This window comes from Lepidochelys kempii, chromosome 2 (genome assembly GCF_965140265.1).
Source record: "Lepidochelys kempii isolate rLepKem1 chromosome 2, rLepKem1.hap2, whole genome shotgun sequence".
Taxonomy (NCBI): Eukaryota; Metazoa; Chordata; order Testudines; family Cheloniidae; genus Lepidochelys; species Lepidochelys kempii.
The window spans coordinates 80,327,277-80,353,175 of NC_133257.1; the positions used below are offsets into that span (position 1 = coordinate 80,327,277).

General features: G+C 40.4%; 1 protein-coding gene across 5 annotated transcripts in view; it reads left to right on the top strand.

The window, feature by feature from the left end:
* Positions 1 to 25,899, top strand: part of SS18 (SS18 subunit of BAF chromatin remodeling complex) — a 63,502-nt gene that overhangs the window by 14,308 nt on the left and 23,295 nt on the right. For all 5 annotated transcript variants that reach the window (XM_073331344.1, XM_073331346.1, XM_073331345.1 and 2 more), the window contains exons 4-5: positions 8,902 to 9,055; positions 23,831 to 24,052. In XM_073331344.1, coding sequence (XP_073187445.1) covers positions 8,902 to 9,055; positions 23,831 to 24,052 — 376 coding nt within the window. The remainder of the gene's footprint in view (positions 1 to 8,901; positions 9,056 to 23,830; positions 24,053 to 25,899) is intronic.

The following is a 25,899-nucleotide window of genomic DNA, read 5'->3' on the forward strand; positions in this document are numbered from 1 at the left end:
CAAAAAATGAATCTATGAGCAGTAAAGGACTTTTGAAAGACTTTAAAAAACAAAAACAGGAAGCCTCTAGGCAAGATTAAAGATTCCTATAAAGCAGTGGTCACCAACCGGTAGACTGAGATCGTCACATGCTCCATAGTCAACCAGTCAATCGCGTAGAGTTGCTAACCCTCCTGCAGTCAAACTGGGAGATTGGCTGTTAACAGTGTGGCGGCAGAGCAGGGCTAAGGCAGGCTCCCTGCCTGCCCCGGCCCCGCACCGCTCCTGGAAGTGGCTGGCATGTCCCCCTGTGGCTCGGGGGGAGAAGGGGGCAGGGTGTCTCTGCGTGCTGCCCTTGCCTTCAGGCACTACCTTCACAGCTCCCATTGGCCGAAAACAGGGAACCTTGGTCAATGGAGCTGTAGGGACGGTGCCTGCAGACGGGAGCAGCACCCAGAGCCGCCTGCCCCTCACTCCCCCAGGAGCCGCTGCTGGATGTACCGGATGCTTCTGGGAGCAGCGTGGGGCCCGGGCAGGCAGGGAGCTACCTTAGCCCCACTGTGTCGCCGCCCGGGAGGTGCCTGAGGTAAGCGGTGCCCAGCCAGAACCCGTACCCGGAACCCTCCTGCACCGCAACCCCCTGTCCCAGCCCTGAGCCCCCTCCCAGAGCCTCCACCCTAACCCCCTCCCCAGTCCTGAGCCCCCTCCTGCACCCAAACTCTCTCCCAGAGCCTGCACCCTGAACCCCCTCTTGCACCTGAACCCCTCAGCCCTATCCCAGAGCCCGCACCCCAACCCCCTGCACCAGAATGGTGAAAGTGAGTGAGAGTGGGGGAGAGCAAGTGACAGAGGGAGAGGGATGGAGGGAGCAAAGCAGAGCCTGAGAATGGGTGGGACAAGGGTGTTTGGGTTTGTGTGATTATGGTTATTTCTACATTTTCTTTGAGGTAGATCCTGGGTTGCACTTAAATTCAAAAAGTGATCTTATTCTTAAAGCTGGAGACCACTGCTGTAAACTGAGTTTAGTGGGCCCCTCATTTTACCATTTCGTGCCTGATTATCTGCTGTGCTATACCAGTTTTATGCTGGTATGTCTCTTTTGGTACTAGTGTAGTTACACTGGTATAAAGTGGAGAATTGGGCCTGCTGTGTTTCTAAAAACTCAAACCTTCATCATCCAGCCTATGAGTTAGCTCAGGAGTACCGTGGACACCCAGTATTCACCAGTTTGTCCATTCTGCTTCAGAGACCCTTGTTTTCTCTAATCACTAAGATTCTAAACCACTCTCTTAAATCTTGTCTTCGTGCTCTGGCCTATGTGATGTCAAATTCTTCATTAGTAATCACGGAGTCCTGCACAATACCATCAAAACATTTCTATAATAAATCTATTTCTGCGGCTATCTTAGACCTTATGTACGCTATAAGAGGTATGCCAGTATATCTACACAAGCAAACCCTCCCAGGGGAGTAGCATCATACACTAGTGAAAGAACATTTTTTGTTATAGCTTATGCCAGTTCCCTCAAAGAAATGAGTTGTACTGGCTCAACAGCTTCTTTGCTGGTATAACTGCCTCTACAGTAGGACTTTTAGTGGCAAAGCTGCTTTGGTTAGGGATGGGATTTGATTTTTTTTTTTTTTTTTGAACATCCACATGCTTTCCCCCCAAACAACTGACCATCAGCCCCATGCTGAACAAAACATGCATAGACCAGGCCTTAACCTGAGCAATAGTCTCCTTGATACCCCAAGAAGAAGGAACTACACAGTTGGAGAGCAGAAGGTACCTGTTTTAAGGTTACATGGGTCTTGAAGAAAGCCTTTTTAAAAACAGGTTTATTCTAGGTGGACAAGATCAGTTTTTTAAAAAGAAAGTGATCCACCCATTTTTCACAGTACCCTATATACCCATCCAGCTCTGAATCTCAAGTGTGCCTTAAGTTCACTTATTGTCTGTAGCAATAGAATTGTCTTAAAGGAAGTTTAAATATCCTGTATACATTTTATTCATAAGAGCTGCATCTAACAGCAGATTAGCGCTTAAAATATAATCATAAACCAGTTGTTATCCTGATTTCGTATTGTTTTTTACAGCAGAACTGGTTGCGCTACAAACATTAAAAGTATTCTAATACAGTTCTTCTGGTTGGTCAGCTGATTTTAATGATGAAATATTTTACTGTGTACATGTTGAACATTCTATCCAAATATTTAAATCAAAGTTCTCTTTTAATATTAAAAGTATTAATATAAAATCAGGCTGGAAAGTGGTAGTCATTCCTTTGGACTTACTTGCCACTAATATCGCATTTCAGTAAGATTATCAGCAGCAGTGTGATGATAAATTACACTTGTAATTAAACTTTATTTTCGCAGCTACATGTGGTCACACATACTTTTTTATATGGGGAAAAAAAAACCACATTCTGAAAAAATGGATGCTGTTTTTTTTCCTAACACTTCCGCTGTTTTTCTTTGAAAGTAGCAGAATAAACATAACTATATTTACATTTTTCACATTTTTGCTTATTCAAATCTCAGAAGTTCAGCCCTTTTGTTATCTTATTTCCCACTCTCTCACCTCAGTAAGTGCTCTGCAGATGCCATTGCCACCTATCAATAGAATAGACAGAGGCTGCGATATTAGCAATAGACTGCAGGTTAGGGTAGTTCATAGGATGGGAAATCTTATATTACAGAGAATTGTGCTTCAGAGACCTGAACACACATTATTAAATCCTGATTTAGTTCCATTTCTCTTCTGCCCATAGGAGGGTGGGGGAACATTTGTTTACATTGCATATCAAACAATAATAATAAACCCTAAAATGATTACAGGAAAAACAAGGTTTCCAAAGCATACTTTAAAATATGCTTTTGCATTCCCTACCGATTAGCAGTAAAGTGTTTTAGCAGGATTTACCAATGCTTACTTCCTCTCCTACATGTTTTAACGCTTCCAGAGTTTCTGCTATACTTGGTCTTATATCTCAGTCCTGTTTAACTTTGTCAATACTCTGCAAACAAGTATTTTGTCCTTTACTGACAGCAGGAAGGCTATAGTAATTTTGATTGATATGAGTCAGGGTTGTAGTAGAAAATTCCAGACTTGCATTTGTTTGCTGCTTTGCTTCTGTCCTGTATTAAAACCCTGAAGAAAACCTCACTACAACTTTGAAAAGTGCTGCATGACTGTTGGCGTGAGTGCACAGCTCAGAATGACTTTTGGCTTCCCTAATTTACTGTTGTTATATAATTTAATAGATTCCAGTTTCTAACTGGAAAAAAAATCAACATGGACTCTAATTCCCTTCTGCATTTAATCCTGAAAAAATCCTTCCATGCCAACCAGCCTTCATCCTTATTCTCTCCAGATCTGATCTTCTACACTAAGTATTAGATTGACTGGGCATCACATTGGGGCCAGTCTGCTTTTCAAAGAAAAAATTTAACTTGGAAGATGTTTAATGTTTTAGCCTTTCAGTAATATGAAGTCAGTTTGTATTTAAGTTCTTTCTGTTTGGTGTTTTAGTGTCTCTTACTCGAAGTGGTCATGATGCTTATGGTTGATCTAATTTATGAAAGAAATATTGAGGTCATTGATCTAGATTTCATCTGGTTTTAAAAAACAGAACGTTATAGCTTAATATTAAGCAAAAAGGTTTAATACTTAATAGAAGGAAGGAACAGTCAGTTGCACACATACAAAAATAAATGACTTTCTAGGAAGGAGTACTGCAGAAAGAGATCCGGGGGTCATAGTGGATGACAAGCTAAATATGAGTCAGTAGTAAACAATGTTGCAACAAGAGCAAACATCATTCTGAGATGTATTAGCAGGAGTATTGGAAGACAAGAGAAGTAATTCTTCTGCTCTACTCCATGCTGATTACACCTCAGCTGGAGTATTGTGTCCAGTTCTGGGTACCACATTTCAGGAAAGAGGTGGAGAAATTCCAGAGAAGAGCAAAAAAAATTATTAAAGGTCTAGAAAACGTGACCTATGAGGGAAGATTGAAAAAACTGGGTTTGTTTAGTCTGGAGAAGAGAAGACAAAGAGAACATGATAACAGTTTTCAAGTACATAAAGGTTATTACAAGGAGGAGGGAGAAAAATTATTCTCCTTAACTTCTGAGGCTAGGACAAGAAGCTATGGGCTTAAATTGCAGAAAGGGCCACTTAGGTTGGCCATTAGGAAAAAATTCCTAACTGTCAGGGTGGTTATGCACTGGAATAAATTGCTCAGTGATGTTGTGGAATCTCCACTGGAGATTTTAAAGAGCAGGTTAGACAAACACCTCTCTCAGGGATGGTCTCTAGATAATACTTAGTTCTGCCATGAATGCATGGGACTGGACTATATGATCTTTTGAGGTCCCTTCCAGTCCAACAATTCTATAATTCTATTAATCTGTTGGCTGGTTAAATTATTACTGAAGCAGGCTGGAAAGTGATGGGCTACCTGTTGAATAAGGTCCCACTATTTGTAGTATCACGTATAGGAACGTGGAGTTTGCTATATTAGGTCAAACCAGTAGTCCATCTAATTCAGTATCCTTCCTCTGATAGTGGCCAGTGCCAGATGCTCCAGAGGAAGGTGCTAGAAACACCATAGTGGATAATTATATATGTAGGGGGAATTTCTTTCTAATCCCCATCAATGAGTGGTTGACTTATGCCCTGCAGTATGAGGGTTTATATCCCGTCTAATGTAACTGTGTGTTATCATTGTCCATATACATATGTAATTATTTGAATCCTACTTACATCTTGTTCCTAAAACTTTGTCAGTGAATTCCTTGGTCAGTTTGTGTGTTGTATAAAAAGGAATTTCCTCTTATCAGTTATATATTTGTTTCCATTCGGTTTCATTGAAAGTCCCCTTGTTTTTTGCTGTGAAAGGGTAAATTGGAGTTCCTAATTTAACTGCTCTATACCATTCATGAGGTTGTATTGCTATCATATTCCCGTGTTAATTTTTGAGAGGAGACAAATACAGTATCAGTCTTTTCAACCTCTTATATGAAAGACTGTCCAGGTCTCTAATCATCTGATGCCTGTCTCTGAAGTGCTTCTGTTTCTCTTTTATCTTTTTGGGATGGGGTGACCAAAACTGAACATGGTACTGAACTGATCATTTATAAATATAATGGCATTATATTTTCTTATCCCATTCTTCATACACTGAGCATTTTTCTTTTCTTGTTTTATGATTGCCTCTGCATTTTGAGCTTTTTCAATGTGCTATCTACAGTGATATCCAGGTCTTTTTTGTTAGTAGTTACAGGAAAGTTAGAACCCTGCAATATTTATGAGTTGTTCAAATCATTCCTTCCAATGTACGTTTATCTTATTTTTATCAATATTGAACTTAATCTGCCATCATATTGCTTATTCCTTTCTCACAGTCCTCTCTGGAGTTGAATAATGTAAATATTTTGTATCATCTGCAAATTGTCAGCTATGTGCCCACTTTTTCAGTACATTAATAAATATATGAAACACCAGTTCTTCTACAGAACCTTGGTGCATCACATTAGTAGCCTTTTTCCATGTTTAAATTTATTAAATATTTCTGTTCTCTTAACCAACTTCTGATCCATGACAGCATGCACATCAGCACTACTTAGTTTCCTCAGTAGACCCTTATGAGGGACATTGCGAAGGCTTTTTGAAATTCTAAATAAGCTGAGTCAGTTAGTTCTCCTTTATTCACTTTTTTTATTGACACATTCAGAGATTTCTAATAGATTAGATAGACATGATTTCCCTCTTTAGAAGCTGTACTAATTTGTCCTTATCCTGTGTCCATCTCGGTGTTTTATAATTCAGTTTTTAATTATTTCAGTCAGTTTACCTGATATTATATATAAAGCTCACTGGTCTGTAATTCCTAGATCAGCTACACTGCCTTTTTTGAGGATAGGCATAACATTTGTTACCCTTCAGTCCTCTGACAGAGTAGTTTACTGTAATGAGAGGTTGCTTATGTTAACAACTTTGACACTTTATTCTTAACTGTCTTCGGAACTGTTGGATGAGTGTCATCTAGTTCTGGTATTGCACTTTAATTTAGCAATTTTTCTCTAGCACCTCCTCCTGGCAACTCCGTTTCTGACAGTATCTTATTGTTTTCTTTTGAAAATAATGGGCCTGAGGTGCATTTTCCCCAGTGTCTTTTATGATAGAGACTTTGCAAAGAAATCAGTTTGCAGAGAAGCCATGTCTTTATTTTCCTTAATTGATCCCTTAACTTCCTGGTAACTCTCAGTGGACCCACTAATTCACAGTTAGTCCTGTTTCAAATATAATTTACGTTTTTGTGTCCTTGATTATTTGCTCAAATTCTCTCCTAACCATTCTAGTTTATATCTTACATTTTAAGCTGTCTGTGTTTATGATCTTTTCTGTTAGCTTCACTAAAGTAGGATTTCCATTTTCTGGAGTATTGTCCCTGTTTGGCTCAGATAGCCTTGGGAACTGTGTGATTTAGCCATATTTTTTCCCCCTTGACTTCCTGTTAGTTTTTTTTCTTGCTTAGGGGTATGCAAACCTCTTTGGCTATTGTTGTATTTTAGCTTTATTGCAAATACCGCCACAAGGATTTCACCACTTCACTCTTAATTACAGCTGAAACTTGATGATCATCTTCATCGTGAAAGTGCTGTGTAAACATTAACCTTTTCTCAATCTTTCTAAATCCAACTGTAAATCATTAGCAAAGTTAATCTTTATCTGGGAAAGTGTTAACAAGAAAAAAAATGACACAGATTGTTAGTTCTTCCCAACTTGTGTGGTTCTTTGGCCTCTGCCCTGAGAGAATTCTGCCTGTATTATGATATGCCATTGACCCTATATTGGTACTCCACATATTCCAAAAAAGCAATCCACCTAAAATAAAATGAGAAATAAAATCTTGAGTTTTCTTAGCTTGTGTCTATTTACAGATATTTTTGAGCTAGTTTGCTCAATTCAAAAAGAGTCCCACAACCCTAGTGAGGAAGGATCAGCCTCTTGAAGTAGAAGGAAGCAAGAGTTGGACCTCCTCCCTCTTCTTTAACAGAGGAGGAAGATCAAGTACAGTAGAACCTCAGCGTTACAAACAGCTCGGGAATGGAGATTGTTCATAACTCTAAAATGTTCGTAACTCAGAACAAAACATTATGGTTGTTCTTTCAAAAGTTTACAACTGAACATTGACTTAATACAGCTTGGAAACTTTACTATGCAGAAGAAAAATGCTGCTTTCCCTTTTGATTTTAATAGTATACATTTAACTGTGCTGTACTTGCTTTTTTTGGTTGCTGCTGCTGCCTGATTGTGTTCTTCCAGTTCCAAATGAGGTGTGTGGTTGACTGGTCAGTTTGTAACTCTAGTATTTGTAACCCTGAGGTTCTGCTGTAGAATGGTAGCTGCCTTCCACTCTTTACCCCCTCCATTTCCTGCTGTTTTTGCTGCAGTGAGAGATAAGTTCTTTGTCATGATAGAGGATGGAGAAGGGTTTTAGTAGGGAAGCCATCTCCTTCACTGCTTTTTTCTTCCTCTTGCTTACTGGAAGTACATTGGTGCTGGCCACCAAGGGGGTAGAGACAGCTGACCAGAAAGAAGAATTTTAGCAGACTTCCTAAAGAAATTGTCAAGAAACTAAATGCCCTCTCCTCTGAAAAATGAGGGGTGGCTACTTACATCCATTTTTTTAAGACAGTGGTCACTTCCAGCTTTATCTTCTTCTGAACCCCCAATGAATAGACATAGTGAAGGGAAGGACAGGGCTGCAGGGGAATTAACCCACAGGAGGTCACCCATTGGTCATCTTATCTTTTTCTGTAAAAGGGAATCTGGCAAAATAACCACATATCTGTGTCACAGGAGAGGATGCTCCGGAGCATGGTCACCTGCATGGGGTATCGTGGTGGTTGTCTGAGGAGCCCCAGATGAGAGAATCTTAGCTCTCTCATAGTAGAGAGCATTTTTATCCCACAGAAAGCATTTGGCTGAGGTGTGCAAAGGGGCTAGTATTGTCTCCTGAGGGTTGCATGGGACAGTGAAGCTAGCTAGCAGCAGTTTCTGTACCCCCATACATCCTTCTGAGTAGAAATCCAGTGGTAAATTCCTGCTCATGTATATTGTTTTTCTTGCTTTCCCTCTTTGAACTCTCAAGGTTATTCAGCTATTTTCCTCACAATTTCATTAGGAAATTTGCCATAAACATCCTTTCTAGGCAGCTGTCTCTGGACCTTTGGAGAGCAGCACTAATGTGCTTCCAGCCTGTAGGGGGTGTTCAGCACAAAATTATGAACCTTCAGGGGGATAGAAAAGAAGGGATCTCAGACCTTCTAACAGTCACAGTTCTCCTCTGTAATAGTGCAGATTTTTGGCATGCTTTCAGCATTTAGGGGTTCTTTCTTTTTGTAACTACTTTTTTACTGGTGCAAAGACTGTTAGCAGCAGTGGATGCACCAGGAACTGTTGGTGAGAGAAGATCATAGAATGTTTATTTTTATACCACACAAATGTTGCTTTGAAAGAGCAGATATAAAGGGGTGGTTCTTTAAAATGCTCTTTTTTGGGGTGGATGGGTAGGGGGTTAATTTTTTTTTTAAGCAATCTTAAACTGTTCTGATATAATTTTTTTAATGAAGCATTGATTTGTATTTTATTTAATAGCCATGCTGAAAGATGCTGTGTGTCTAATACATTATGCAAAATTAATGTAATACATTATGTAAAATATTAAATGTTTTACTAAAATTAATATTAAGAGGAGTTAAATGTATCAGAAGAGACAAGAAATGCTTTTCACAATGCTTTCCTTCATACCCCACTTAACAATATAGGCAACTGTTGTACCATATGTACATATAATATTTTTGTCAGACTAAATGCTTCTCTTGTTTGACTAAACTGTCTCCTTTCAGCCACCCACACAGAATATGCCTATGGGTCCAGGAGGGATGAGTCAGAGTGGCCCTCCCCCACCTCCACGTTCTCACAACATGTCTTCAGATGGTATGGTAGGTGGGGGCCCTCCTGCACCACACATGCAGAGCCAGATGAACGGCCAGATGCCTGGTAAGTTTTTCTCCTCTAAGACATTAACACCAGTGTTGCTTAGCAACTGAAACGACATGGGGGCTCAAGGGATACTAGATTGTTGATGACAAAACTGCTTTGAATGCCCCCGAGTACAAGCTCTCTTAGAGTTTGTTAGCTACAGAGCTACGTGACCTGTATTCAGTGTTTATCAGGCTGCCCTTGGGCTTTGATGTAGCTGACATACAGCATTCCTCTGATGAACAGAACTGGCTAAATTTAGTCTGTCTGAAACCGTGCCCTACAGTTGGCTTTAGAAGGCTTATTGGGGAAAGCTATTGGCCTGTGGCTGAAGAAATACAAATCCTTCCATAAAGGAGAGACTCTAAAATCATCACAGCTAAATAACGAGAGAGTAATAAAGTAAATATAACTTAGAGAGAATGCTTCAAACTGGGGTAAGCTTTACAAATAGAGCACTTTATAGAAAATAATCTAATTTCCACTAATTTTCTATATTCCATTTATTATTGAAGACACTGAATATTAAGGAATTTGTGAAGAAATTCCTTGAAGATTATTGTTTCAGATGTGAATTTAAAGTCATTTAATTGCAAAAAAAACCCCAAACAAACAAAAAGTCTGTACTCAAGAAGTAGAAAAACAAAGCAATGAAATAAGATGGTAAAATTCCAGACTGCCCTGGTCCTGGCTACAGAGATAAGTGCTCCTGTTAGCAGTAAGATCAGAATGGAGAGAGTTGTGGAAAAGCTTACTTCTTAATAGGGAATCAGCGTCCCAGAATTTAGTCTCATAAAGTCTTAGTGCCTGTTTCTCATAGTTTAGCTTTTAACTTAAAAACTACATTCCCAGGATTTCTTTTGTTCAGTTCTCCCCACAGTGGGTACAAGTGAGCTCTTCAGACCAAAGCTCTAAGATGATGATCCTTCCAGAGAAAGGAAGCTGCTGTCAAAGGTTCCCTGTAGACTCACCCCTCTCAAACAAGCACATGGATAAACTCTACAGATATATAAATAAATTGAATAGAATTTAAAACATGAGGGTAAAAATCTTGTGATTGCTCCAGCTCCTATCAGACTAACAAGTCCCTAGCTTCCCCTCAACTCTAGGTTTCAAATGATCGGATAGTGATTAGATTTCTTTTTGAGAAAAGTGGCTGGCTAGCCTCTAGAGAGGGAGAAGCAGTCCTTTAGTGGCGTGTCATATGGGTGGAGCAGAATTTAGTTAAATCATCTATTTGTAGCACAGGCTGCATTTGGCGGAAGAGATCTCTTTTGCTTCGTCAAAAATGATGATGTTCACTTCCTACATGGAACCAAGGGATTCTCAGTGGGGAGTTTCCTGCCTCTCCTAGCTTCCATCTGCTCACATTGAAAATGGCATTGTCCTTCACAATTCTGTCTCTTGAGCCTCTAGTAAAGTCATAATATTGTGTTTATGATAGTAATCTGTTTCCTTGGAAAAGATCATTGTCACAATGTGAGCATTGACACTTCACTGCAGAACGAAGGGGGAGAAAGTTAATGTGCTTAAAAAGGTACATCTTTTGTCAGTTAGGTAGACTACAAAAAGAGTTCTTATGAAAATATGTGAAAGGTAAATAAATTTTGTTTGGGTATTCTCCAAATGGAGAGAATATTTAAATATGGTTACTAACCAAGTTTAATTTACCCTCTACCACAACGTATTCTTTTTTTAAAATATACATCTATCTGCTCCTTCTCCTCTCTGTTTAAGATTGAGAATGTGAAGGTAAACAGAGACAGTTTACGATGGGTCATTTTCTGATATTGGGGTTGACACTGAATCCATTGTATATCTTTTCCTACACCTTGGAGAAAGAAGGGGAAAAAATCATATTAAATGTACAACTTTGAAATGTAGCAAATTTCATTTTTTTGAAAGACTCTGGAAGGTTCCCTATATTCAGACCTTTAGTAATTGAAATATATGCTTGCAGTCAGTTATTTTATTTTGTGTATGTGTTTATATATTTAGATATCTCAGAATAAGTACCTGTAATGAGGTCACACTCACCTTTCATGAGCTCCCGTGTCTCGGTACTAATGCCTGCACTGTTTGTGGTGGGTCTTCAGTGACTCAGACCTCTGGCCAAGTCACATTGTCTTTATGTGAGATTATAAAAAAAAAACAAAACAAAACCCAAAACACAGTAACAACAAAACACAAAGAACAAAACACCCAAACCCCTTCTGGGATAGAAGTCCAACAGGGGCCTATCTCAGTGCCCTCTGTAAGGTCCCTCGATCTGCAGCCCTATCTCAGGTCTCGCTCCTCAATCAGTCCAGCAGAGCCTATCGCAGTACCCTGGTTTGAACTGTCACAGATCCCAATAAACACTTTGTAATAGAAGCCAAAACCAAAATTTTAAAAATATAAGAAGACATAATTAGTCCAAATACAGTACACATTTAATAACATGCAAAACCAAGGGAGCTGTGGGGAAAATGATCAAGAATAGACCTACCTGAAGTAAATAGAATTAATGCCCTTAAAACACCAACTTATGGATTCAGGAAGGCCTACTATTGGAAAGGTCTTCCACAGCCAGGGTCCTGTGTTAGAAAAAGACCTGCCCAACGATGGTCAGTGCTGAACAAACCAAAGGGCTTCCTGTAGACCAATTCCCTGATTATCATAACTGCTGACCAAGGAAATCAGGCAAAAGATGATTGCTCAGAAACTTGTGACCTAGATAACAAAAGGCTTTATTTACTATAGAGGCCCTTAATTGTATTATTTGACAAACTGGCACTGTTGTCCTGTGATCACAGAAGGCGGTCATAACCAACTTTCTCTGGATCCAGTCTCATGGAAGACCAGTTTGAAGAAGTTACACGAGTTGAGCCTGTATCTCACAAAAGCATGGATGACCATGTTACGGTCTGAGAAAATTTGGCAGACTGTATTGATAAGCAACAGGTGATAATGATCATATTGACCAGTCTTGCAAATGGGCCTTCCTGTTTATAAAGATGCCCTTTTGTCACTAATCACCTCTTTTTATTCTACTGTTTAGCCAAGGTGGCATTTTTTTTGGCCCTCTTACTGGGTTTTTTTATTTGGGGTATACATATTGTTTGAACCTTTGTTTAGGTGTTTTAAGTAGTTTCCATGCAGCTTGCAAGCATTTCATTCTTGTGACTGTTCCTTTTAATTTCCGTTTAACTAGCCTCCCCATTTTTATATAGATTACATTTTTGAAATTAAATGCTACTGTGGTGGGTTTCTTTGGTATCCAGCGCCCCAAGGATGTTAAATTTAGTTACATTATGTTCACTATTACTAAGCGGTTGAGCTATATTCACCTCTTGGACCAGATCCTGTGTGCCACTTAGGACCAGGGTGGATTTGATTTAAATTGATTTAAATCATGATTTAAATCACTAGTCAGGAAGACTCGATTTAATCATGGATTTCTACATAAAAGTGCATTCTTGTTGGTTGTTATAAGGTTAATACATATTCTTCACAACTCAGAGATGGATGTAGGTTTCATTTTTAGAAGGTACACACTATACATTTTTAAAGTGATTTATTTTGAAAAGTTTTCAGATTAGTTTTATAGCTATATCAGAAAATGAATGATTGTTTGGTTATTTCATTTACCAAAGGTAATTGAAGCAGATATTTATGAAGTCATTGGGCAGTGAACTATCTCCAATTGAACAGGTTAATCATTAATATTTGGAGGATTTTCTTGCCATGCTGTATCAGGAGGAGAACATCACCAGACAGACATTTAAATTGTTTTATTTAAGTAAAACAACGTTATGTATTTTGGATTTTTTTCTTCAACAGCAAACATATTTTAACAAAACAAGCATATGAATTTTTGAATTTAGTTAAACATTCAAGTTTTTTAATATCAGGTTTGTTTTTGTTAAAATTGTTTTTAACTAAAATAGTTAAATGAAATATTAAAAAAAAAAAATTAAATCGACTGTGTCAGCCAGGTCAACATGAGAAACTTAAAATATTGGCTTCTGCAGCTAATTCAGTCGTCTTCACCTTCATATTCCTGTTTGTTCATAATTTGGAAAAGAAAAACAAGTTTTCCTGCTTTTTCAGGTCCCAAACAGTTTCTCAATTTGGAATGAATTAGTTCAAAGGAAGAAAATATTCTTTCTATACCGACAGAAGAAGCTCCTGCTGATATAAAGTGAGATTATCACTTCAGCAGTCTCTGAATCCAAGTGCTTAAGTGACTTGCACCAGTTCACTGGTGTGACTTTCTTTGAAACATCATCAGCAAACATATATTTCTTGAATGGTTCACCCTTAGCTCTGAAGTTTATTATGGTTGGCATTATGGAGGGATGATGGCTGGATGTCCTTGTCATAGCCAACTCCTTTTCTTCAGCAGTTAAGGTTTGACCCTGGTACTGAGTATTGAGAATATATGCAAGAAAATGATCTGGAGACGGTGCTTGTCCCATTCATTTTTTAAATGCTTGTAATTTAACTCTCTCATTGCATATTTCTCTTTTTAAGATCTCACTGAGTTCCTTCCAAATTTCAACAGCGTCAGCAATAAAACAGCTATTTCCCTGCATTTTGTTCAAGGCTACAGAAATAGGCTTTAGGGTACTCAGCATGTGTTCAACATTTCTGTTAAGCCCAATGTTAAGAACTTTGACTGTGACAGTGCCATCTGTTTTTTCACAATTTTGTTCACAAACTCTCATCAGATTAGGCCAGTTCTTGATGTAGTGCTCAAAACAGTCCACTACTGAGTTCCATCGCATGTCTTGTGGGAGAGTTTACTTGGTTCCTCCCACTTTTTTCAGAGCAGCTGCTGCAAAGTGGTGGTTATGGAAGTATTTTGCAATTTCAACAGTATTAGCCTTTGTTTCTGGAACACTGAAGTCTTTGCCTAGGAAGTGCATCAAATGAGTACTGCAACCGTATGTTATTAGCGTGGGACTCTCTTCTAAATTTCTTCTCATCTTGGATACGTTTGCAGCATAGTCTGTGACCAAGCTGTGTACTATACATTTGAATTTTTTTTCACAGTTTGTTATAGCTTTTACTACTACTACTTGTAAGTATTCTGCTGTGTGTGCATTCCTGATGTATCAATTGTGAAGACATTCCTCTCTTCTGTTGTCACACAAGCACATACACCAGGATCATTGTGGACATTGCTCCACACATCAAGATTCAGGTTAACAATTTCACCCTCTAGACCTTTTGCACACTGCTCAATTTCTCTTTCATACACTTTATCCAGCAGTTTGCCTGCGACATCTGCTCTGTTGGGTGGATTGTATCTGGGTCTTAATGACTGAACCATGTTAATGAAGTGTGGGTTCTCAATCATATGGAAAAGGAGAGTTTGTTTCATAAACAAACGGCAATTTTTTCATCAATTACCTCTTTTTGTAATCTGCAGATTCTTATCACAAACATATCTATGGTTGTTTCTGGATGATGGCGGTTTTTTTTCTTCTTTTTGCCACAGGTGATAGCCACAGTATATCTATGTGACATATATGATGTGACTGAAACACTATCATTGGCAGATAACTTTGAAACTATAGAAAATGATGGTGATCTTGAAGGTGGATAGTCTTCAGAATCCCGTATGTTGAGGATGGATTCTCCTAAACAAAATAAGTCAATGCAGTTATTTAATTATTATTACCATACTCTCATTTAGCATTCTCCTTGCATTCACTGACACTCAGTACTACTTTAAAGGTGAAATTGTAAAAAGATCTACCTATTTCAGCTATTTATTTTTTATCACAACTGCATCTTAAATCATAGTACCATAGAGTAACAACTATATTTTTTGCTCAAATATGAAAATTCAAGAATAGTCCAGAAGGAAGACAGGCACTCCTTAAGAAAGAAGTATGAAATAAAGAAGTTTACCAACCTGAAGATCCTGCATGTTCAGACATGTTCCTTTCATCACGTTGAATGCAGCTTCTCTTGTTGTTGTTTCATTCGGGTGACCAGGCCTTGCATTTCTTTGTTGCACTGTTTGCATTTTGCACACATGCCTGTTTTACCCACAGGTAGAGGAACTTCATTAAAATATTCCCAAACTGGGTCTCTTTCACGGCCTGCTGCTATTATAGGTTTTCCCTTCCAGTGAGAGAATGGTTCGGTAGATCTCAAATCAATGAAGGTTACACTCAGAAAGACCTCAAGACTTCTGGAATATGCTGCTCAAGCAGTTTCACTTCTGTTTCTACTGCCTGTCCCTCCCTTCTCACATTTATCTCCAGACTTCTTCTCCTTGTCCAGATCTGTTCCGCCCCCAACAATCTGCTAGTCATTGAACTTTTTGAAACTTTTTGTACTTTTAGAGAGAGGTAAGGGTTTGATTCTGTGTACACAAATTTGCAGAGGAACAATAGGATTGAGGTCTGTTATTTCTCTCCTCTGTATATTATTTATATATTTAAAAACATTTTTGCTGTTAACAAGCATGTTATCTTTGGAGACACAAATCCACAGTTTGAGAACTGCAAAATTGAACATCTCTGATGATATCTTCTAGACTGAGCACTGAGTCCCATTGGGTAGATAGAAAGATTAACCTAAATAATCTATACAGAAGCCCCTGGAACCCCATAAGATTGGGTCTCTAATCCATGAACTATTGGAACTCATTTACAAAACTTTTCTTAAACATTACATGACTATATTGTCTCATATTATAGAATTAGAATGTATAATTCCTATTCCATGATGAGATATCTTTGAGCTATAATGTATCTTAATGAAAACTACTGTGACTGGATCGGGCCAGATGGCTACAGGAGAGTAATAGAAGGCAGATATATTAGCCCCAGGTTAAGTAGGTCCCTTTTCCCTGGGTAAGGTAACAGGGAAGGTTCCAGAACAATCAGGAACGTTCTGGAGACAATTAAGACAGGCTGATTAGAACACCTGCAGCCAATCAAGAAGCTGCTAGAATCAATTAAGGCAGGCTAATCAGGGCACCTGGGTTTTAAAAAGGAGCTCACTTCAGTTTGTGGTGTGTGTGTGAGGAGCTGGGAGCAAGAGGCACTAGGAGCTGAGAGTGAGAACATGGACTGTTGGAGGACTGAGGTGTACAAGCATTATCAGACACCAAGAGGAAGGTCCTATGTTGGGAGGAGGCCATGGAGAAGTAGCCCAGGGAGTTGTAGCTGTGACACAGCTGTTCCAGGAGGCACTCTAGACAGCTGCATTCCACAGGGCCCTGGGCTGGAACCCGGAATAGAGGGCGGGCCCGGGTTACCCCCAAATCCTCCCAACTCCTGGTCAGACATAGGAGGAGTCAACCTGGACTGTGGGTTCAGAAAAACTGCTAAGCTGAGGGCTGCTGTGAAGCTCCAAGGTGAGCAAATCTGCCAATAAGCGCAAGACCCACCAAGGTAGAGGAGGAACTTTGTCACACTACCTTTTAGATAGGTTTTTTCCTCAAAAAGCATTTTATCAAAAAAATCCAATTTAAATTAAAAAAAAATCTGATTCTTTTGCAATTTTTAAAAAAAAATCATTGATTTGGTATCCACCCTGTTTAGGACTAAATCAAGACTTGCCTCTCCCTTTGTGGGTCCCAGGGCTAGCTTCTCCAAGAAGCAGTCATTAATGGTGTCTAGAAATTTTATCTTTGCATCCAGTCCTCAGGTGACATGTACCCAGTTAATATGGGGATAGTTAAATCCCCCATGATTATTGGGTTTTTTATTTTTATAGCCTCTCCACTCTCCCTAAGTATTTCACAAGCAGTGACACCATCCTGGTCAGGTGATCAGTAGTATATTCCTACTCTATACTCTCATTTTCAAGCATGGAATTTCAATCCAAAGAGATTCTGTGGTACTGTTTGGTTCATTTAAGATATTTTTCCAATATTGATTTGTGCTTTCTTTCACATATTGTGCCACTCCTTCACTAGCATGACCTATTCTGTCATTCCTATATGTTTTGTACCCTTGTGTTGATTATCATTGTTCCACCATGTTGCTGTGATGCCTGTTGTATCAGTATCCTCATTTAATATTAGACTCTCAAGTTCACCCATCTTAGTAATTAGACTTCTAGCATTTGTATACAAGCACTTATAAAATTTGTCAGTATTTAGTTCTCTTCTTTCCTATGATGTAATTGAATGGGACTCTCCTTTGTTTGACTGTTTTTCTTCAGTTCCTACATGTACTTTATCACCTTCTATCCTCCCCTCTTTACTAGGATACAGAGTGTATCCACTTTAATAAATCCTCCCCCATGGGATGTGTCTGTCTGAACTGTGTTGTCCTCTGTGGCTGTCGGCTTTCTCCTAGCCTTTAGTTTAAAACTCCTCCATGACCTTTTCATTTTACCAGCTAGCACTATGGTTTTGTTTTAAGTGGAGCCCATCCTTCCTTAATATCATTCTTTGTTCCAAAAAGATGCCCCAGTTCCTATGTCCCTCCCCACAACACCATGTCTCATCCATACATTGAGACCCTGCAGTTCTGCCTGTCTAACTGGCCCTGTGCGTGGAACTGGTGCATTTCAAAGAATGCTACCATGGAAATCCTGGACTTTAATGTCTTTCCTAGCAGTCTAAATTTGGTCTCCAGGACCTCTTTCCTACTTTCCCCTATGTCTTTGGTACCTATATGTATCACAACCACCTGGTCTTTCCCAGCACTGCACACAAATCTGTATAGAGGTCTCAAGAGGTCTTCAGCCTTCGCACTTGTCAGGTAATTTACCGTGTGGTTCTCCCAGTGATCACAAACCCAGCTATCAATATTTCTAATAATTAAATCCCCCATTACTATTACCTGTCTCTTCCAAAAAACGGATTCCCTCCTCTGGAGAGGTAGCCTCTGTGCAATAGGATATCATGACTCCATCTGGAAGGAGGGTCCCAACTATAGGTTTGTTTCCCTCTGCTCCAGCTTGATGCTCTCCTTTGTTGAGAATTTCATCCTTCTCAACAGCACAGAGGCTGTCAGAGTGGGGGTGGGATCACACTACCTTGTCCCAGAAAGTTTTGGCTATATACCTTTCTGTCTCCCGTAGCTCCTCCAATTCAGCCACTGTGATCTCAAGGTCTTGTATTTCGTGTCTGAGGACCATGAGTTACTTGCACTGCGTGCACACATATACCCCCTGCCCACAAGGCAGGTAATTATACATGCTGCATTCAGTGCAGTAAACAGAATAGCCTCTACTTTGCTGCTGGACATCTGTCTGCATTATTTTTACTCTTGCAGAGGTTTTTGTTTGGTTGGTTTTTGTTTTTTTGAGGGGGACGTTTATTGGCTTAAGTTTAGAGAATGGTCATTAAGTGTATCTGGCTCTCATGCTCCCTCTCTAAACTCCCCTGTTTGCTAGCTCCTCTGGTCATATAGGAGCTGGCTTTTTAAACTCCTGTTCTCCCTCAGTTATCCCTGGCCCCCTTGTCAAGGGATCCTTAAGGGATTAGGGATCAAAGGAGAGCAGGCTAGAGCTTTGTTAGGAAGCTTTCAGCCTTGCCTAGGCTAGCAGGCCGCTTGGCTCAGCACAGAGCTCCCCCAAACAGAACACACTATAAAACTTCAATCAAGCAGGCACATGGCAATCAAGCAAGCACACAAAAACCCCCAACCAACCAGGCAACAAGCTCACCTCAAGGATGAGTTTTCTTCCCGTTTGGCTTTTTTGTTTGTGTATGATTCTTGACCTTCATTTTTTTCTAATACAACTTGTTGTTTGCAAATCCTCCAATAACTGCCTCTGTAAGCTGTGTATAACAGTGGCTATCAAACTTTCTTTTTCGCGGACCACTTGAAAATTGCTGAGGGTCTCGGCGGACCACTTAATGATCTTTCCAAATGTTATTTGTACCGTTAGCTAACTATAGTAAAGCGCTTTGGATAAAAGCGCTATATAGAAAAAACCTTACTAATAGTTAACTTTTTTTGTTCTACAAATAAAAGGACACAACTCATATCATTAGTCTTATCTTTCTAACGCAATGGATGTGTCCTCTCTTCCCCCACTGTGGCAGCCCCCAAGCTGGTGCTGGGAAGGAGCAGGGCGGGGTCTCTCCCCCTCTCCCCTGCTGCAGCAGCCCCCGAGCTGGAGCTGGGAAGGAGGGGGGTATCTTCCCCCGCCACAGAGCTGAGGCTGGGAAGGAAGGCCATCTTTCCCCAGCAGCCGCAGCCCTAGAACTGGGGAGAGTCACCTTTTTCTCTGACCGCCGCAGCCCTGCACATCCCAAATTCCCCCCACTCCCTCTTCTCACCCCACTGCCCCCTCCCACCTATCCCCTGTTCCCCCCACGGCCACCACCTCACCTTACATGTTCATCTTCTCCAGGGCCCAGGCACCTAATTAGTGGAGCCACGCCTGCATGGCTTCACTAATTGGGTGAGTGGCTGTTCATTCTCTTGTATGCAGCCGCCCAGGTGCGCTCCTTAGATGGATTTATCCTCCATGAACTTACCTAATTCTTTTTGGAGCCCATAGAATCATAGAATCATAGAATATCAGGGTTGGAAGGGACCCCAGAAGGTCATCTAGTCCAACCCCCTGCTCAAAGCAGGACCAATTCCCAGTTAAATCATCCCAGCCAGGGCTTTGTCAAGCCTGACCTTAAAAACCTCTAAGGAAGGAGATTCTACCACCTCCCTAGGTAACGCATTCCAGTGTTTCACCACCCTCTTAGTGAAAAAGTTTTTCCTAATATCCAATCTAAACCTCCCCCACTGCAACTTGAGACCATTACTCCTCGTTCTGTCATCTGCTACCATTGAGAACAGTCTAGAGCCATCCTCTTTGGAACCCCCTTTCAGGTAGTTGAAAGCAGCTATCAAATCCCCCCTCATTCTTCTCTTCTGCAGGCTAAACAATCCCAGCTCCCTCAGCCTCTCCTCATAACTCATGTGTTCCAGTCCCCTAATCATTTTTGTTGCCCTTCGCTGGACTCTCTCCAATTTATCCACATCCTTCTTGAAGTGTGGGGCCCAAAACTGGACACAGTACTCCAGATGAGGCCTCACCAATGTCGAATAGAGGGGAACGATCACGTCCCTCGATCTGCTCGCTATGCCCCTACTTATACATCGCAAAATGCCATTGGCCTTCTTGGCAACAAGGGCACACTGCTGACTCATATCCAGCTTCTCGTCCACTGTCACCCCTAGGTCCTTTTCTGCAGAACTGCTGCCTAGCCATTCGGTCCCTAGTCTGTAGCTGTGCATTGGGTTCTTCCGTCCTAAGTGCAGGACCCTGCACTTATCCTTATTGAACCTCATCAGATTCCTTTTGGCCCAATCTTCCAATTGGTCTAGGTCCTTCTGTATCCTATCCCTCCCCTCCAGCGTATCTACCACTCCTCCCACATATACTTTTGGCCTTCAGAACATCCTCTGGCATTGAGTTCCACGTGTGTTGGGTGAAAAAGTACTTCCTTATATTTGTTTTAAATCTTCTGTCTATTAATTTCATTGGATGACCCTCATCCTTGTGTTATTTGAAGGGGGGTAAATAACACTTCCTCCTCCATTTTCTCCATGCCATTCATGATTTTATAGACCTCACTCATTTCCTCCCTTAGTTGTCTCTTTTCTAAGCTGAACGATTCCAGTCTTTTAAATATATCCTCATATTCAAGCTGTTCCATACCTTTCATCATGTTTGTTGTCCTTTTCTGTGCTTTTCCCAATTCTAATTATATCTTTTTCGAGATGGGGTGACCAGAACTGCGTGCAGTATTCAAGGTGTGGGTGTACCATGGATTTATAAGTCGCCACAGCCCTACATGTCCTAAATTTCCCCCTCTTCTTACCCCACTGCCCCCTCACACCTATCCCCCATTCCCCCCAAGGCCACCACCTCACCTTACATGTGTGTCTTCTCCAGGGTCCAGGCACCTAATTAGTGGACCAAGGCCTGCACGGCTTCACTAATTAGGTGGGTGGCCCTTCATTTTCTTGTGTGCAGCCGCCCAGGCGTGCACCTTAGAGGGAACTATCCGCAGACCACCTGAATGGAGGCTTGCAGACTACTGGTGGTCCACGGACCACAGTTTGAGAACCTCTGGTGTATACCACTGCCTCATCTAAAATCCTTATCTATGCCTTAATTTCTTCTGACTTTGAATATTGCAGCTGTTTTTCCTTGGCCAAGACCTGGCTCTCCAGACATATAGAATGCTGATATGATTCTTTTCAAACCTACAGAAAAATACAACCAAATTGCTTTGTCCTCATACTGCTCCACTAGTTCCATGTTTCTTTTAGGATCCATTTCAGAATTGCCTTCTGTTTTATATCATTTATGCAGCCTATTTCACAATGAAAGCTTTACGCCTACTTAGCCATGATGTAGCCTATTAATAGACCTATCATTTCTACACTCCCCACTCAGCTTGTGTAGTGTTGGCCTCTTTGCCCCATCACATAATTTTGCTACTGGTAGTATGATAGACTTCCTTCCTGTGACAAGTTCCTTGCAACTGTAGGACTGCTGTGCCCCCTAAACTCTCCAGCCTGGGCTGTCTCTCACAATGCTTTGCTAGTGACAAGCAGCAAACCCCTCCAGCTGCCGTTATCACTCAGCCACCAGCATGCAGAGGCACGTCAAGCCAATTTGAGTGCTCTCCAAACCACTCATGATCTATATGCATGGAAACACCAGCTAGTCTCTTAAGCCCCCAGCCTTGCACCCCAGAAATATACTGTCTTGCACTGCTCAAGACCTCCTTTTGAACAGTGTAAACTTATTAATTAATTTGCCACTTCATCAAAGGAAAATGGACATGCCACCAGCCTTTGTAACCTGAACAGATTCCCCAAGCACTTTAGACAAGCTCCCTAGTAAGGATAAAACATTAAAATAAGTTTATTAACTACAGAAAGATAGATTTTAAGTGATTATAAATGGTAGGCATAAAAGTAAGAGAGAGTTACCTTAAGAAAATAAAAAGTAAACATGCAGCCTAAAGCCTCTTTTAGGCTAAACCAGAGGTGAATCAAACAGCTTTTCTCACCCTACTGGATGTTGCAGGTAGGTTATAGTTCTTAATACACAGGCTGACTTTCCTTCTCAGCCTGGGACCAGTCTCTTCAGTTCAAGTCTTTGTCTTCCCAGCATTGTTGCCTTCAGCGTAGGTGGGGGAGGAGAGAGGTAATTGCATGATGCCACTGCCCCTTATCTTATACTCTGTCCATGTGCCTGAAAAATACTGGCCTAAATGTCCTGGTGGGCCTTGCTGAGTCACAGAGTTGAGCAGTTCACCTGGTGTGGTCTTGTGCAACTGAGTCATAGAGTTGAGCAATTCCCATTGTGTAGTGCTTATGCACCTCTGTTACAGAATTGTAAATGTCTTGTTTACAACTCCTCTGCTGATCAATGGTTGTTTAACGCTTTTCTGTGTGTGGATCACCTCCTTTGCTATCACTGGAGAGCTAGCAATGGGCGACTTCCAAACTCAAAACATATTTCAATAACAACCATAAAGAAAAATCTCATAATATCACACACATTAACAATATACATATTTTGACAGAAGAGTGGGTTTCAGCAGATCATGACCTTTCATATGGTGTCTTACATGGCATGCTTTGTATGAAATATCACAACCATACACAAATGATGAATATGAGGGTTACAGGGGGTACTTTGAGGTACCGCATGTCATATAGTACTTCCCTCTTAGGATGTCTGTCATTTACATAAGCCTTCCTGATTTCACTACCTTCTCGACCCTCATATCTGATCAGAAAATTTTCTCCCTTGCCTGATTTTCTCTCTCTGCTTTTATTTTTTCATTTTAACTTTATAACTATATTATTTAATACTGTGTAAAGTTTTTGGGGATAAAGCCTATATGAAAAAAGCTGTACAAAATAAAATTGTATTCCACTGCCACCATAGAGAGGCAAAAAAAAAAATTCCTTTTATAGAAGCAATTTCCAGTTACAAAAAAATAAATATTTAGTATGTGAACAGCTGATATTCATATTGACGGAAAAGGGGCTTCAATTCACATCTCCCAGCTAAAAGAATAGATAGTTTATCAAGCAGTCATGCTTATACTCTTTTTTTAAAATATCCATTGAGAGTGGGTATAATCAAGAGATCAATCAAACTCCAACCTGTCTTGCCAGGAAGGGAGGAGTAAAGGGTGAAGAGGTATAACTGGCCATATGGGTGTGTGACCAGGTTGTTCATCCTTTGGGTCTTCACTGGGAGCAATGGTGAGAGGTTAACTGTTTTTTTCTGTAATCTGTAAATATATTTGTAAGCTTTTGGCTGTAGTTGATGTTAGAACCTAATGTTAAATATGGTTATAATTATGTGTGTGGGGGGGGTGTGTTTCTTTGCACTGTCTGAAGTTCAGTACTTGTTATTATTTCCCAAGTATTAAATACCAGTTTCAAAAGAATATCTAGGTTGACTAGTATGAATACATTAAAATCTGTAGAGCCAGGCTCTTGAACCTACTGTTGCACTGATAAATAAGGGGGGTGTTGAAATCTAGGTGTATGTGAGCTAAGTGCTAAAAGGCAAGCTTTGTACAGAGTATGGATTTAAGAAAGGCTGAATGATGGTTTGCAACTTTTATTTTAAAAGTTTCAGCTACTCTATAAGAGATAATGTAAAGTCATAATGGAACTAAACTTAATGACAATTGCAAACTCTGTTTTATGATTTAATCCGGTCAAGAAATCATAAGCCAACCCCCTGATTTAATAAAAGTACATAATATAATTAGTGTTGTGACTGAGTGTGACTGCTGTTGATTGTTTAATGGTACTTAACGTAACATGTTTTTTCTTTCCAAAGGACCTAACCATATGCCTATGCAAGGACCTGGGCCTAATCAACTCAGTATGACAAACAGTTCCATGAACATGTCTTCAAGTAGCCATGGGTCCATGGGCGGTTATAATCACTCAGTGCCATCTTCACAAAGCATGCCAGTGCAGAATCAGATGACTCTGAGCCAAGGACAGCCCATGAGCAACTATGGCCCCAGACCAAATATAAACATGCAACCAAACCAAGGTAAATGAAATTTAATTCCTATTAAGTGGGAGTCACCTAGAAAACGAGGCCTCTTACGTAAGCCTTTAAAGGTGGAAAAAAGCCTTTATTCCAAGTTAAAGTGTTTCCTTCTCTAAATATATTTATCTTTCTGTCCCTAAGGATCTTTGGGTGGGATCCATGAGGGGACTTAGGTGTAGCAATGCTGAGCACCACAGCACCTAACTTTTAGGCACCTAGAAAATCATTAGAACCACTGGGGTCCACAAAGGTTGAGTTAGGCACAAAGACTACCTAAACAATGAATGGGGAGAAGTAGGCACCTAAGAACATGATCCACAAAAGCCAGCACGCTAGCTGGGGAACTGCCTAAGGTAGCCCATGGGAGATGCTGACCAGAGCGGTGTATGCTAAGCCCCTTTCCTTTCTTGGAGATAGGCGCCTGAGGAGGAGAAGTAATTTGAACTGGGTCGATCATCTATCAGTTGAGTGCCCTAACCGATAGGCTGTGGAAATGGTCTGATATGGGTGTCCCTCAATTTCTCCTGTTGAAGTTGGTCCACTTCAATGAAACATTGAATAGTTAAATATTAATTGAGCCAGAGATAGAGTTAGAATGATTCTGTATCCTAGTGGTTAGAGTACTCACTTGAGAGGTGGCCAGTCCCTGTTTGAATTCCTTCACCCCTTCATGAGGACGGGGTCTTGAACTGGGGGTTCTCCCACATCTTGGGTGAATACCCTGTCCACTTGGCTAAAGGTTATAAGGGAGGTCCTCCTTTTCTTTCTCTTCCCCTTTCCCCTAGGCTATATTGTGTAAACTAGCCTGAGGGGGCTGATCCAGTAGATGTGCTCAGATGCTACCTAATGAATAGGGCCCCTTCTTTAAGCTTAGATGGCTGAACGCCTGTCTTTCTGGTTTGTGAATTATTCTCACTCTTAGGTGGGAGATAGGCATCTGGTTGCCTAGAGTGGGCAGTTGTGGAGGAGATAGGTGCTCAGGAGTGAGGCTCCAGTTCTCATGTCCAGAGGCAAAAGCTTAGGTGCCAAGTGAGTTTAAGCACTTATGAAGTTAGACAGCAGCGGAGCTGGAGTTTTCTGGATCGCAATGGTCCTAAAAATGGGCATGAGGCACCTAAGTACCTTTGTGGATCCCACCCTTTGTCTCTTCTCCTGCCTTTTAGTCACTTAATTGTTTTCAGTCATTGGGCCACATTCAGACATAGTGTGAACCACTGGAAATATCTGCTTTTGTCAGATCTGAAGGGAACCTATGTCTTTTTTGTAGTGTTATTTATGTAACATTCTGCATTTAGTGAAGATCGTGATATAAGAGAGTTACTACATTGCTGTGTGTATCTCCTGTAGAAATTTACTGTGGTAAAACAATACATTTTTCTTTTTAAGTATTGATACACAAATCACTCTTCAATCTCATGGATTAATTGAGTAATTAAGATTAGATAGTCCCAGTAAACATATATAGGAGACTATCTAATATTATGTATACATATGTATCTCTGTTCTCTATCACACATATGTTTTTAATTTGGAATACCTGTTTCTTTTGTATTAGGAATAGAATTTCAGTCCCAGACAAAATCTGTTTCTACATAGTATTTTCTGATGATGTCTTTATGCATAAAGTAACAATTCAGAATTAATTCTGTATCGAAGATATTTATCCAGAATAAACAGCAGAGATGCTCTATCCTGTTGGCGGTGTGGTCCTTGTGTTAGTGCCAAATACACTGCAGTATAAAAATATCATACTACCACAATGGACAAAACTATTAACTTGTCTCTATGCTATGTATTCACACACATGCTCTTAACAGACAGGGCAGAACACCGCTTGCTGGTTGTAA